This window comes from Salminus brasiliensis, chromosome 7, assembly GCF_030463535.1.
Source record: "Salminus brasiliensis chromosome 7, fSalBra1.hap2, whole genome shotgun sequence".
Taxonomy (NCBI): domain Eukaryota; kingdom Metazoa; phylum Chordata; class Actinopteri; order Characiformes; family Bryconidae; genus Salminus; species Salminus brasiliensis.
Window position 1 is genome coordinate 10,540,387 of NC_132884.1, and position 13,461 is coordinate 10,553,847.

Here is a 13,461-nt window from a genome sequence, read left to right on the forward strand (position 1 = left end):
GAGACAGCAGAGAGCGTGACTTTACCATAATGAGGTTGTGAAGGAGGGACAGCGGGGCTAACTCAGAATGCTCCATTAGAAGGTTGTAGGCCAAATCAAGATGCTGAAGAGAAGACAACTGCTCCACCCCTGCATTAGAAATTGAACAGTAAACATATTACTTGTAATGTCATGTATTTCAGAAGACAAGAATCTAACTGCATGGGTATTTGGTATGACATGTATTTGGACTAACAAAACCATATAAGAAATGATTCAACCCTCATTGCACATAAGATTTAGTGGCAGATTTTATAGCTTTCAGCTGTTTCTAATACACCAATCAAACAAAAACAATTTAAGTAGCTCATAAATAATATATATATATAACAAGTTAAATTTTAACACAAAATGCTTTTAATGACCAATTCAGTCTCAGAATTATTCACCCCGCTAAGTAGAATCCTTCAGACAAATCAGGCAAATCGAGGGCTTCATTACTTGCATCAGGCGTGCTTGCGTGAAAAATATTGAGACTGGCTATGGTTTGTTAACTCTGACGTTTGACTGCAAGTTAGAAATATGGCTAAGTCAAGAGAGTTCCAAAACGTTCAAATAAAAGATCACTGCCTCGTAGAGGTACAAAAAGGACACAAAAATGCACTGAATGTTCCTAGAGATACAGTTGGAAGCACAGTTCACATTAATAGGAACACTGGCTACAGTCCCTGGATGTGCCAGAAAGAGAAAGCCATCAATAGCTGTCGCCAGAATTCTGAGGAGGCCAGTGGACAAAATCTCAAGTGACTGCAAAAGATCTGCAATAAGATTTGGTGGCAGCAGGCTCGGGTTGCACAATAAGGTGCAAACTAAATGCTGAAGGTCACCAGGCCTGTACACCTCTATTTACCCAAAAGCACTAGAAAAGTCAGTATGTTTGGATCAGCAGTATATATAGAGGACGAAATAAGCATATGGTGAAAAGGACACCCTGCCAATAGTGAAGCATGGCCGTGTCTTGGTAATACTCTGGGGCTGCTTTGCTTCATCAGGCACTGGAAAACCAACAGAGCATGGAGGGCAAGATGGAATCCATTAAGAATCAGAAAATCCTAGGAGAAAACCTAATACCTTTTCAGAGGAAGCTGAAGCAAGGGCATCGTTGGACCAAGCATAACTGAAATTCCATAAAGGCTTGGTTTTTAGAAGAAGTCCTGGAAGATTCTGGAGAGGTTGTTACAGCCGTATGACTTCATTGAAATGAAAATGAAAATCATTGAGAAGAAAGTGGTTGTAGAATCAAATCCAAGAACAAATGGAGGCCACTGCCCATGATGAATGGACTGATTCCTCAGTAACGCTGCCAGAAGCTGGTATCTGGCTATACATTACTTTTACAGTAGGTCATAACAGCCAAAGGGGGCTTTACTAAGTACTAAAGACTCTTGTCATAAAGGGGTTGACTAATCTGAGACGGCAGTAGTCATTAAAATTGCCATTTTAAGTTTAAGAAACCACTTGTTATATTAGTTGTGTTGAGATATTTAAACTGTCCTTGTTTAAATAGCTCAACACAATATTAGTAGGCAGACTGATTGTGAAACCACATTATTATCCTGATCCAACTTTAGGTAAAGAGGAGCACGCTAAATGTTTTTTTTTCCAGACGGCAATTATAATACAATTACCGAAAAATCCAGCTTTTAATAATAATTTCTTTCAGGCATTATGAACATAACACTTATTTCAATTAAATTTGTTAAAACCATAATTAAATATTATTTAATAATAATAATATAAATTAGATATACATACATCCATTCTGAAAATAATGCCTATGAGCTGTGAATTTGAGATGAGTTGTGAAATTTAATGCGGCACAATGCCAGCAGCAACAAATCAGCCCAAATAAGGAAGGGCAATGTACTGGGAGAGCTTGTTTAAAAGGTGCAGCAACAGCAGCCCTGACAGCCGACTTGCTTTCCAGTCCCTGTCTTGAGCTGTCCAAGAGCAACAGTGGCTGTGCTGGGGATTACACAAACAGAAGGCCTGCCCAGAGGGCATCCCATGGCCAAATATGGAATCCCAAGCCAGCCTCAACTCCATAATGGCAGAAGAAGATAAACCTCCCTCCCTCCCTCCCTCACTCACTCACTCACTCACTCACTCCCTCACTCACTCCCTCACTCACTCCCTCACTCACTCCCTCACTCCCTCACTCCCTCACTCCCTCACTCACTCACTCACTCACTCCGGAGAGCTGCAGCAACACCCCTGAACAAGCTAGTCTCATTTCTCTTTATAAATGTATGCTTTCAAATTTCAACACAAAATTCCTCACTGATGGTCTGTGCAGCACTCTTACCATTAATCGTTTCCAATTCGTTATTCCTGAGTACCAAAGTGATCAGCTTTGCTTTAGCATTCAGGCCAAGCACTGGCACCCTCTGCAGGTTGTTGTAGGCTAGATTCAGATGTTCCAACTCAGTGAGAGGCTAGAGACAAAAACAAAATTAAGCAGCACTATTATGTTTCAAGCACAAAATAATGGATACAAGACCTTGAATAAGCACACTAAAATGTAAACCATACCTTCAAAAACTCTGCACAGTCTTGGATTTTGTTGTGGCTTAAGTCAAGTGCCTTCAGAACATTTAATAAACTCTAAAAACAAAAATAAATTTAATTTAATAAAGTAAAAATGGAACATTAAAGCACAACAACAAACTACACAGTGAGTTAGTCTCCTAGGAATAATGACAATGACAAAAAACATTGCCTTACGAGTGACTCATCAAGACAGGATATGGCGTTGTAGCTAAAGTTGAGGGTGTGAAGTTCTAACCAGGGCAGAGCAGAGCTGAGATCTCCTCCACAGAGTGACAGCAGTTCCTATTATATGATGCACAAAGTCACATACCACAGACAATCACTTTGCATATAACTGCTATAGAGTTTTTGACAGCCTTTTTTTGCAGAAATCTTTGATGAACGCAAATAAAGAGTACACTATGCAATCGGCTAGTGACCGGAACCAGACCATTTTTATAAAACTGATTCTGCGCTAGTCACTTGCACTTGCAAAATGCACGAGGGCACCAGTGGCACAAACACAGCCACACACAGCATAGCTGTGACCAAAACAGCTCCCTATAGACCTTTCTAACAGCCACTATTTAACAAAGCCTGCCTTCAGCATTCCTCAAAAATCTTCATTGGGCTTCAGCGCAGCAAACATTAGGGCAGTTAACATGTTTGACGGAAAGACTAGTTTGTCTTGGCCAGAAGTGCATTGTGCAAACGTTCAAAACATTTTTATGACCATGCACAACTGCTGTTTGCTGGTGAGCTCAGCTGAGATCAATAAATCCAAAGCAAAATCCAGCAGGCTTAATTCTGTGTAAACATTAACATTACAGAGTTTAGCACTTTTAATCACAAACATGAGTAAATCTGTCCCACTGTTCAGCTCTGTGTTCCCTCCTGTTCAGTGTAACTCATTTTATTGGTTGCCTTGTTAAAAGGAGACACGATGAATGTTGTATGTATCCTGGGTATTGTACCCCCAACTCTGCGTTTAGCTGTGTCCAAGTCTCCCCACTTGCTAGGAGTCTCCTTAGCATCAAGCTGAGTGATGGAAAGGGAGGACCATTTTACCGTGTGAGTGCAAAGCCAAATGTGCTCCCTTGAAGACATGGTCATTAACGGTCAGTCTAGTTTTAATCAGAATATGCAGCATCTACTGTTACTGTTTACACAATCACCAAAGAGTGCTCTCCACTGTCAAAGAGCTTTAAGTGTTTCTAAACAAGTGTACTGAGATTAGTGTTTTGAGAAATGCATCTATGTGATTAGAAGAAGCTGTCATTTGTGTGCACATGCCAGAAAGTATTACCTCCAAAGAGTTGAGGCTTTTGGAGCAAGTGAAGACCTCTAGCTGAGAGTAGACACCTCGCAGCCCTTCCAGACAATGAGGAGGAATTCTTTTCAGCTGAATACACACACATGAAATCCACATCATCATCCAAACTTACAGAGGACAAAAGTTTTTTGAGCACATACTGTATTTGAATAGAGAATATAGTACTTGCTACTTGTATTAGGAAACTACAAGACATTGCATGGACTCTTAATGAGAAACTAGACGATTTACAAAACATACATTAAAGAAGACATTTACACATACTCATTCAAACAATCACATAATCAGCAAATGTAATCTATTTAGGTAATGCAATCCAGATATTGCCCAGCAGCAACAGGTAATGGTTACATCAACTATCAGAATAGGGACAAAATGTGATCTCAATGATTCTGGGCATGGAATAATGGTGCCAGACCGGTGGCAAGAATCTCGTGACTTTACTCAGAATGAAACACAGACAAAAACAACTTGTTGAAGAGAGAGGTCAAGTGGACAAGGATGGTCAGACGAGTTACAGCCAACAGAAAAGCTACAGTAACATAACTACTATGTACAATTGTGTTGAGCAGAAAATATGCTGACACATTGAACCTACAGAAGGCTACAACAGCAGATGATTGCATCTAGTTACACTAGTTCCAGCTGAAGACTGGAAATACATAGCCTGGTCTGATGAATTTCAAGTTCTGCGGAACTCAGAAGGATGCAGCATGAAAATGCACCATGTCAAAAACTAAAAGTTGCCTTAAACTGGTTTCCTGAACATGACAATGAGTTCATTGTTTTAGTGGTCTTAAGAGTAGAAAGTACTAGTATAGACTTCCCAATAACTTTCTCAGTGGATGCATATATGAAGGCAGATGGATTACCTCTAAGTGCTTGAGGGACTTGAAAGGGAAGATTTTCACCACAGACTGCAGTCTTGAACCAGGTGGACTGATGAGCTGCATTTCAGAGCAGGATATAAATTCAAACACATGATAGAAAAAAAATCATACACATAATACAAATGTTCGACACAATCTAAAATGTTATTTAGATTAAAGGATTATAATACACATATGAGGAATTACACCCTTCTTCGCTGCAGTGGCAAAATGTAAAAATGTATACCTTGAGTGAGATGGTTTTCTGTAGCATATCGAAAAGGAACTGCACTTGTAACAAAGAGGCGGTGTCGGCTGGATGGGAGGGCAAAGCCAAAAAGCCATGCTGGTGTGTGCGTGACAAAAGGTACTGCTCAAAGAGACGTGTGAGATGCTGCACACAATCCACCTGCAGAGTTAGAGTGCTTGAGCCGTCCAAGACAGAGTCACCTACAGATGAAGACAGAAAATGATTCAAATAGAGCAGTGTGGATAACAGTTCCAACCTATCACGCAAAACATATGCAAGATGTGTTGAACTGAAATAGGAGAACAGTACCAGTATTCCTTAATAGCGTGGCAAGGCTGTGCACAAGGGTGGACTGACCACCCCTTGTAGCTGGCATCCTGAGAGGAAAGGAAAAAGTACATTTGAAATGTCCAAAGAAATGTGGAGAAATTTCTGAACTAACTCAACATTTTATCACAGTCACACAAAAAACACACATCCCAAATTAGCTGTTTTTTTACATAATGTGAATCTAGCAGTTAGTAAGATGAAGGAACCGAACAATTTTTATGCTGCCTTCCATTGAGTTAAAAAGTCACTCCAAACTCCTGTAAAATTTACATTTTGGAGATTTTGCGCCTCAGCGACAACATATAGCTTAAGGACATGGAGACTGTCACTGCTGGGTCCATAGGCAGGTTGGACAATTCTACAAATGCAATTTGTAATGCAATTTAGGTTAACTAATGGTAGAGCATCCATTGGTAAGGTAAACCTGGTCAGAAAAGTGTAAACAAAGTTTTGGTTTCAGTAAGTTACTTACTGAACAACAATAAATCAAATAAGCAAATAAATGAAAAATGACTACACGATTATATAGGTCAATTAAGCTACATATTGATATTGATAACTGCGTCGAACCAGGCAGGCAGTAAAGTTAGCCTGGCAGAATACAAGCCTAAGCTTTATTATTTAAGCTTCGCGTTAGCAAGCACTTCTTATGTTCCTGTAGAAAACTATTACAGTCACATACAGTGTTTCAAAATCCAACAAATAGCCTAACTAGATAAGCTAGCTACATAAACAAAACGCCTCCAGCTCCCTGGCTAACACCGAGCTAACAAACAGCAGCAAATCAAACAAGTTAGCTAGCTAACGCTACATCATTAAGACTGATTACTGAAATGACAACATAGGATACCTTATGTGTCAAACAAAATGCAATCCGTGGACATGAAGACATAAATATTTAGACATTGTACAACATTATGAATCATTGTTTTAGCTCTTGTGCTTCTTTAACAGCCTACTTTCACATTGTTGACATTTCGACGTTCGCAATCATGTGAGTGTTGTTGGATAAAGCGACGGTGGCCCTCACAGGCCAAAATGGTGAAAACTGGAATTCAAGCGCCCTCTTGTGCTCGCTGCTCAAATCGTTATCGGCACATCCAAAAAGTCTGGTCACTATACTCAGAACTCTTAACCTGTGCTAGTACATTTAAAATGGCAATTCTTTATTATTGTTTTACTGAAAACCATCAAATATGGACATACAAATATATTTTTGATAATATATGTATTTGTATTTTGATAATAGTTAATATTTTAATATGTTAATAACCGTTGTGGTATTAACGAGTATATTTGAGCTTACTGTCCTGATGTGGTCTATTGCTGCAATAATAACCATGGCTCTGGTGATAAAAGCTGAAAGCTGAAATCTAATTGGCCGACATTTTCACACTGCATTACTGACTCTCCGGCCTAAACCACACACTACTCCGCTAAGTAGTATGGAAAAAAAACAGTTCAACAGCATTGGAGGTGCAGTCATTGGTGCAGCATGTAAAGTGTAGAAGTGTGTGATTTGGGCCGCAGCAGTAGCTTAACCAATTAGGCGCGTTTAACAAACGCCGAGTCGCTCGAATCTTTTGGCTGCAGACGGAAGAGAAAAGTTTAGTGGTGCCCATTCATATTCAACCAACTTCATGACTTATCTCCTTATTGTGGACGCGTTTATCAAGGTAAACTGGAAGTCTGCTAATGGTTCTGACATTTCTGGCAAAACAAATAAGCTCGTATATGTCAGTGAATATACATTGGCTTGCAGCAGTTTGAGCACCCTGGTAAAATGTATTTTACGTCGTTTAGTTCAGTTAACAACTGAACTACATTTATACAACGCCAGTTCTTTGTTTAAAAAGGACAACTCCAATACATTTGGGCTTTCTGATTGGCATGTTAAGGCTGTGGTTTGTTTACAGTCATCGTTAGGAAAGGCCAGGTCATGCAAATTTCAAACCAGTTTTCAGTTCGTAATGTAATTTTAAAATGGTTATAAACAGGGTTGGAAGGATTACTTTACTAGCTAGATTAATTAAACATAATCCAAATGTATTACTATATGAAATTAACATAATCTGTTACAAAATAAAAAAGTTTTGCTATATGAAAACATATCACATTAAGTCACATCAAACAGTCCTGTGTTATCATGAAAGTTTTTTCACTTTTGGGCAGAGGATTGATAGGTCGAATCTCGGGCAATGCCGCTTTGCCATCAGCAGTTGGCGCCTGAGTGAGCACAATTGGCCATGGTCTCTCTCTGGGTGGGTAGAAACGCTTTCTCCCCCATCTCCCCATTGGGATGCTGGCTGGCACAGGCATCTCTTGGCTGATGTATCCAAGAAAAGGATCTGGTGTTTTTCTCTGAGAGCATTGGCAGTTCAAAAAGAGGTGGTGGCTGGCTTCACATGTATTGGAGGATGTGCTTTTCCCCACCCTCCTAGTGTTGGAAGCATTGCAAGTGATGGGGGAGTCCTAGTGAGCACACGAGTCATTGAGCAGAAAAAAAAAACCCAAAACAAACAACACTTGTTTTATGTCAGTTCAACACATAAACAGCCACTGTTTATTATTGTAGATTGTTCACATTTATTTGCCCTCAGTTTTATCACCAGTTCAGACACACATAGTTATATATGTAGATAGATATTCAGGTTACTGCTGTATTCAGAATCAGTATTTCCCTGTGACTGTTGTTTCCCATAATTCATAATTGATCAGTTCCAGCCACAGGGCTGCTGATGAATTTTACTTGGAAAGTGGACCATTCTCAATATAATAGTGACACTAACATGGCAGTGGCATGGATGGGACGTGGTTTAAGACAAAGAAGTCTTGCCCCTTTAACCACACGTATCCTCCATCCTCTCTAGCTTTTTTGGCCCCAGTTCTGATTCATCTTACAGTTAGTCAGTGAGGTTCAAAATAGGATGATCACTAGCCTTTTGATGCCGTCTTCATTGGTGTCATGGTCACTATTATCAGAAGTTTCAGACTAGGTGTCATCATCAGTAATCACTTAATTACCTTGTTCGTACTGATTAGCCTTCATGCAGTTGCATTATCATGTAGCAATGTAGATTGGCCTGCTACAACCATTACTCAGGGGTGGGGCTGCATTGACATTACTGAAAATACTCACTTACAATAGCAAATAACAGTCATATTTAAAATCTACTTCTAGTAAGTACTTCAATACTTACACACCTCAATATAACATGCTGACTGAGTCAGGGTCAGAGTCAATGGATCATCAGAGATGATTCAGTGGACACTGAGGAGCTGAATGTACAGTAAGAACACACTTACCCATGACTAGGCTGACCATGCAAACATTTGGGCACCCGAAGAGATTAGAGCTCTCTTTTACCAATAACTTTTACCAAAGTCTAGGACCCTATTTAGCTTGTTAGGCCTATGGCTTGTTCAGAGTTATCGTTAGAAAAAATGCAAATTTCAAAATGTATAAATAAATTAAAATAAATCTGTATATAAATCTGACTCCATAAACCTAGTCTCATTAAATCAGCAGCCATGATCTTCTATAAGCAGCTGCTCACCACTCAAATGGTGACTTGACTTGAAATAATTGTAATGTCAAATAACCGATGACCAGAAGGAGGAGAAGGCTATAGAGGGATAGCAAATCATTTTATGTTATGTTATTAATTCGTGTGGCCCTTTCATCATTAAAGCAATTAAATAATTGAAAGGCATGTGAACAGAAACAGTATAGGTCAAGTTAAGATCTAGAAGACCAATAACTTTTAGAGAGAATTGCTTGTAGAATACATACAAAACATTGTAGTAGACATACATACAGTAGACATAGGGGCAGTGGTGGCTCAGCGGTTATAGCGCTGAGCTATAGATAACAGGGTTGTGGGTTTGATTCCCGGGCTTAGCAAGCTGCCACTGTTGGGCCCTTGAGCAAGGCACTTTACCCACTCTGCTTCCCGGGCGCTGGAGTTGGCTGCCCACCGCTCTGGGTATGTGTGTGTACTCACTGCCCCTAGTTCACTAGTGTGTGTGTGTGTGTGTGTGAGTGTGTGTGTGTTCACTACCACAGATGGGTTAAATGCCTTACGTGCACCTTTACCTTTTACCTTTACATTTTGTAAAGTAAAAATGAAAGTATACATTTTGGTGTGTTCGGTAAACAAAAGTACGTTTGGGTAAAAAGGCTAATTTCATGAACATTTCTCCATTTGTGAAGCACATGGTGGGTCGATTATGCTTTGGGCTTGTGTTGCACCCAGTGACACTGACCAATTTACTCATAGATGGAAAGATGGATTGACTACCAGCAAATCAGTTATGGAACAGCTCTTAAGGTGGCATTAAGTGATTCTCTGAAAGGCAGAGGTGGTAAAGGCAAATGAAAATGTAAAAAACAGCTGAATAACTGCTACAAGGACCTGTCATAGGGCTTAAGAAGGAGTCTAAGAATCACCAGTGCAAAAACAGTGTTGCATGTTGGCCAACAGGTGGAGCCTCTTTATTGACCTTTTGCAAAATCATGGTATACACAATACTCAAACACTGCTTAGCAACCATCTCTAAGCACTACTTCTTCTGTCAAGTGAAGGAAAAACTGACAAAACAAACAAAGCTGGAATGAGAGTGCCAGTGACAGTAAATTAGTAAGAATTATTGAGCTCAGAGAGGGCAAAGCTGTTATTGATGAACGTTTCATTAAGAGTCCTGCTACTGAGATCATCTGGAGGGTGATTTTATTTTTTTTATTTTATTCCTGAAGCTAAATAAAATATATCAACACATCAAAAGAAACTCACAACTGAAACTGTAAAACCTATCACTGAAAGGCTCTGTTTCACTGGCGGGAGAATCGCATGCCTTCTCTCCTCTGTTTTCAAACCAGCACCGAAGAGCGCATTCAGAACCGAGTGGAGGTAATGTTAATGTTAATGCTAATAAACACACGCTATAGAGGAGCTTTATACATGCTATATTTTGGAGCTTTTCTCTAAGCGCATTGGCTGCCAGGCCATGCCGCATCGGCACAACCTAGAAAAGTCTTCTCTAGTTTTCTTCTAGTGTCAGGAACATAGCCAGTGCTAGGGAAAGTTGAATCAGGTGGGTTAATAAGCAGTAACAAATTGGGAGAAAAAGGGAAAAAATTCCACAAATAAAAAATATATATGTAAAAAAAAAAATAATAATAAGGCATGCAAAATGTTAGTTATTTTATTAGGGTGTAGAGGGGAAGTCAATAGTCAAAGTTTTCTGCAAAGCATAATCTAAACTAAGGAAAGGGATTGGTTATTTGTTTTAAACAACTACTATGATAATATAATAAGAATAAATTAAGATTGTGTTAAATTGAACAATATACTGATGCAGTATATACAGATTAATACAAGAATTATAGATCTGTTTCTACAAAAAAACAAAATGCAAACACATTTCAAAAAATTCATAAACACCACTACAAACAACAACAATTATTATTGTAATATATAATTATACTGCTTAAAAGGCAACCTTGCACACATAACAGACCAACATGGTATTTAGAAATATGTAATTCCTAAATCCTAAATAGATATTTGTTTCCACTCACAAAGTAAATGTATTTTTGTTTGCTCTGGGGAATCCCTCTCTCTGTGCAAATGGCACGGAAAACCCACTAATAAATACAACCAGAAAACTAGACCTCCTTTTTCCATTATCTCTGATCTCTTTAAAAAAGAACAATATTTTGCCTTTGACAGTGAAAAGCGTTGTGGGCAAGTGGAGGCACAAATACAGTATTAAAGTTTATGGAGCACACAATCCACTTTCCAGGAGACTAGGCACTGATAAAAGACTGACAAAGTAAGAATGAGTAAGTAAAGAAGCCAGTTGAAGTACAGTGCATTAGACTGGGATCTCTTTATTTGGCTATGGGTTTGAAGAAAAGTAGGCCTTCATGAGTTCACACAAAAGAGCTTATTTCACCCCTGCGTTTTGGAAACTGATTATCTTGAGTCACTTGCTTACTTCTTCTGGCTCAGTTTATTTTGAACGTCTAGAACACAAGTAGCACAAATAAATCAAGTTAAAGCAAACCAAATGGCTCGTTATGGCAGCGCATGGAGAATAGGTGGTATGACTCGTAGCTGACGGTACAGCTTTAAAGAGGAGATTGCATGCGAGTCATTTTGAGTGCCGTTGAACCACAGCCACGTTTTTATTGTGCTTGGATTGCATTATGCCATTGTGTGGTGTGACCATGGCTGATTAACCGGCCTGGTTTGACTGGAATAGAATGAATCACTTTGTACTGTAAATGTTTCGCTGGTCCAAACGGAGTAATGGTCTCTTAATGAAGAGAAAGGCCTCTTTTAACAGGTACACTCCGAGGCCAAACAGTGGTGCATACAGTACAGCAGTGCCACAGGGCATCAGCATGGAGGCATCATTTATCTCACTTGTTTACTGAGAAATGTCCTTGATAGGAATTGCTCTTAACCAAGTGGAGATACTGTGGCTTCTTGGCTGCATCGCCAGACACTGTACAAACTGCAAGCATACAGGCCTCCGGTTATGAGGCTGTGGGTCCTGCCTCCAGCTGGTTTCTTTTTTCGAAAGTGACATATGAGGTTCTGCGAAAACACCCCCCAGCTTCATCGTGAAGTCCCTGCCCACCACCCCCCTGTGCATCCATACCTCCATCCCCAAAGGACTGGCAGTTCAAAAGTCCCCTTTTCTCCATCAAAACTCTCCAAGGCGAAAGCGGAGCCCTGCCAAGGAAGAAATGTGTAAAATGCCATGAAATCAGAGGGTAGCCCACAAAGCACAAACAATCCCCGTCTATGCGTCCGGGACATCCACTGCAGGCGAAGGTCTCGCACGGGGGGCGGCTATTTCTGTACCCCTTAAATAAACAACGATTAGCCTCCGGGCCAACCGAAGCATGGCCTCCAGACGGGTTAATGGGAGCTTGTTTGGTCGGCAGGCATGACACCTCGGCTCTTAGCCTTCCCAGTAATCAATAGGCGTCTGAGAGACGAGAACAACATTCAGGCTGTAGTCTTGGTAGCCTTAACCGTGCGTCAACGTGCGGGGGCCGGTCATGTGCATAACAACACAGAACGCCCCTTTGGAGGCCCTAGCCTGTTTATTTGTTTACTCTCACCCGTTGCCTCCTTCTCAATGTGGAAACGCGGTAATGGCATGAACAAAAACATGCAGTATGTGAGACCTGAGAAGTTTCCAGGGCACTGTTTGTTTTACTAGGCTGATCAGTTTTAATCAGCCCACTCACACAGGCTTAGGTTAGGATAGAAAGTGAAGGATAAAGAATGATGGCTACTTCAGTGCAGAAAGTGGTTGAAAGCAATGATAAAAGCATAAGCAACAGTGTGCATGTTGCTCACTGTTCTAACTGCATTTATGTTTCAGTACAGGAGACACAAATTGCACAAACGAATGCACAGATTTAGCAGAAGTACCAAAAATACCATAGAAATAAGCATAACAGTTGCATGCAGAAGTTTAGAGGTCCCAGTAAAAATGTCGAAGACATGCATGCTGGTAAAAAAGGCAAATCAAACAGATTCCAACAGAGATGTTGGAATTATAATTATAATTATAATTATTGGATTGCCCCCCACAGTTCAGGGGGCACATGTAACGCATTCATAATCAAAGTTTAACCATAACAGTCTGGGATGCAGTTTTACTGCTGCTGCAATAATTCCCTCAATCTCAGGAGATCGGCAACAAAGGTCTAGGAATTCATGACTCTTGGAATTCGGAAATAAGTAAAATGTTGTAGATGCTCACCTGACATTCAATTAACATACAACTAAATATAAATGTTTATCTACTGAATGTAACCCTACACTGAACCCTTATATGGGTTAATGTTAGGCTTTGATTTAAGGTATAAGTTAAAGTTATGGGTAGGGTTAGGATTTAGGGTTGATTCAAGGAAAGGTTAGGGTTAGATGTAGTGTAACATTCAATACGCAGTCATTTACATTCAATGTACAGTTATTTGGGCTTTCAGTTAAATGTTAGTTAAATATCAGGTGGGTACCTATGAGGCATCTACAATGGACCATCCAAGTAAGGTGATACCTAACTAACTAATATAAACTAACAAA

General features: G+C 39.9%; 1 protein-coding gene across 3 annotated transcripts in view; it reads right to left on the reverse strand.

Annotated features, from left to right (window-relative positions):
- The window catches only part of stk11ip (serine/threonine kinase 11 interacting protein), a 38,627-nt gene that overhangs the window by 23,737 nt on the left and 1,429 nt on the right, over positions 1-13,461 (reverse strand). Inside the window, exons 1-9 of one of the 3 annotated variants that reach the window (XM_072683809.1) lie at positions 6,310-6,377; positions 5,330-5,397; positions 5,018-5,220; positions 4,774-4,848; positions 3,875-3,970; positions 2,764-2,871; positions 2,572-2,643; positions 2,345-2,474; positions 26-129 (exon numbers count right to left, since the gene is read on the reverse strand). In XM_072683809.1, the coding sequence (XP_072539910.1) occupies positions 26-129; positions 2,345-2,474; positions 2,572-2,643; positions 2,764-2,871; positions 3,875-3,970; positions 4,774-4,848; positions 5,018-5,220; positions 5,330-5,396 (855 nt within the window). In that variant the 5' untranslated portion in view covers position 5,397; positions 6,310-6,377. Of the gene's footprint in view, positions 1-25; positions 130-2,344; positions 2,475-2,571; positions 2,644-2,763; positions 2,872-3,874; positions 3,971-4,773; positions 4,849-5,017; positions 5,221-5,329; positions 5,398-6,200; positions 6,378-13,461 lie in introns of those variants that run through there. The other 2 variants (XM_072683807.1, XM_072683810.1) reach the window with 2 other exon arrangements.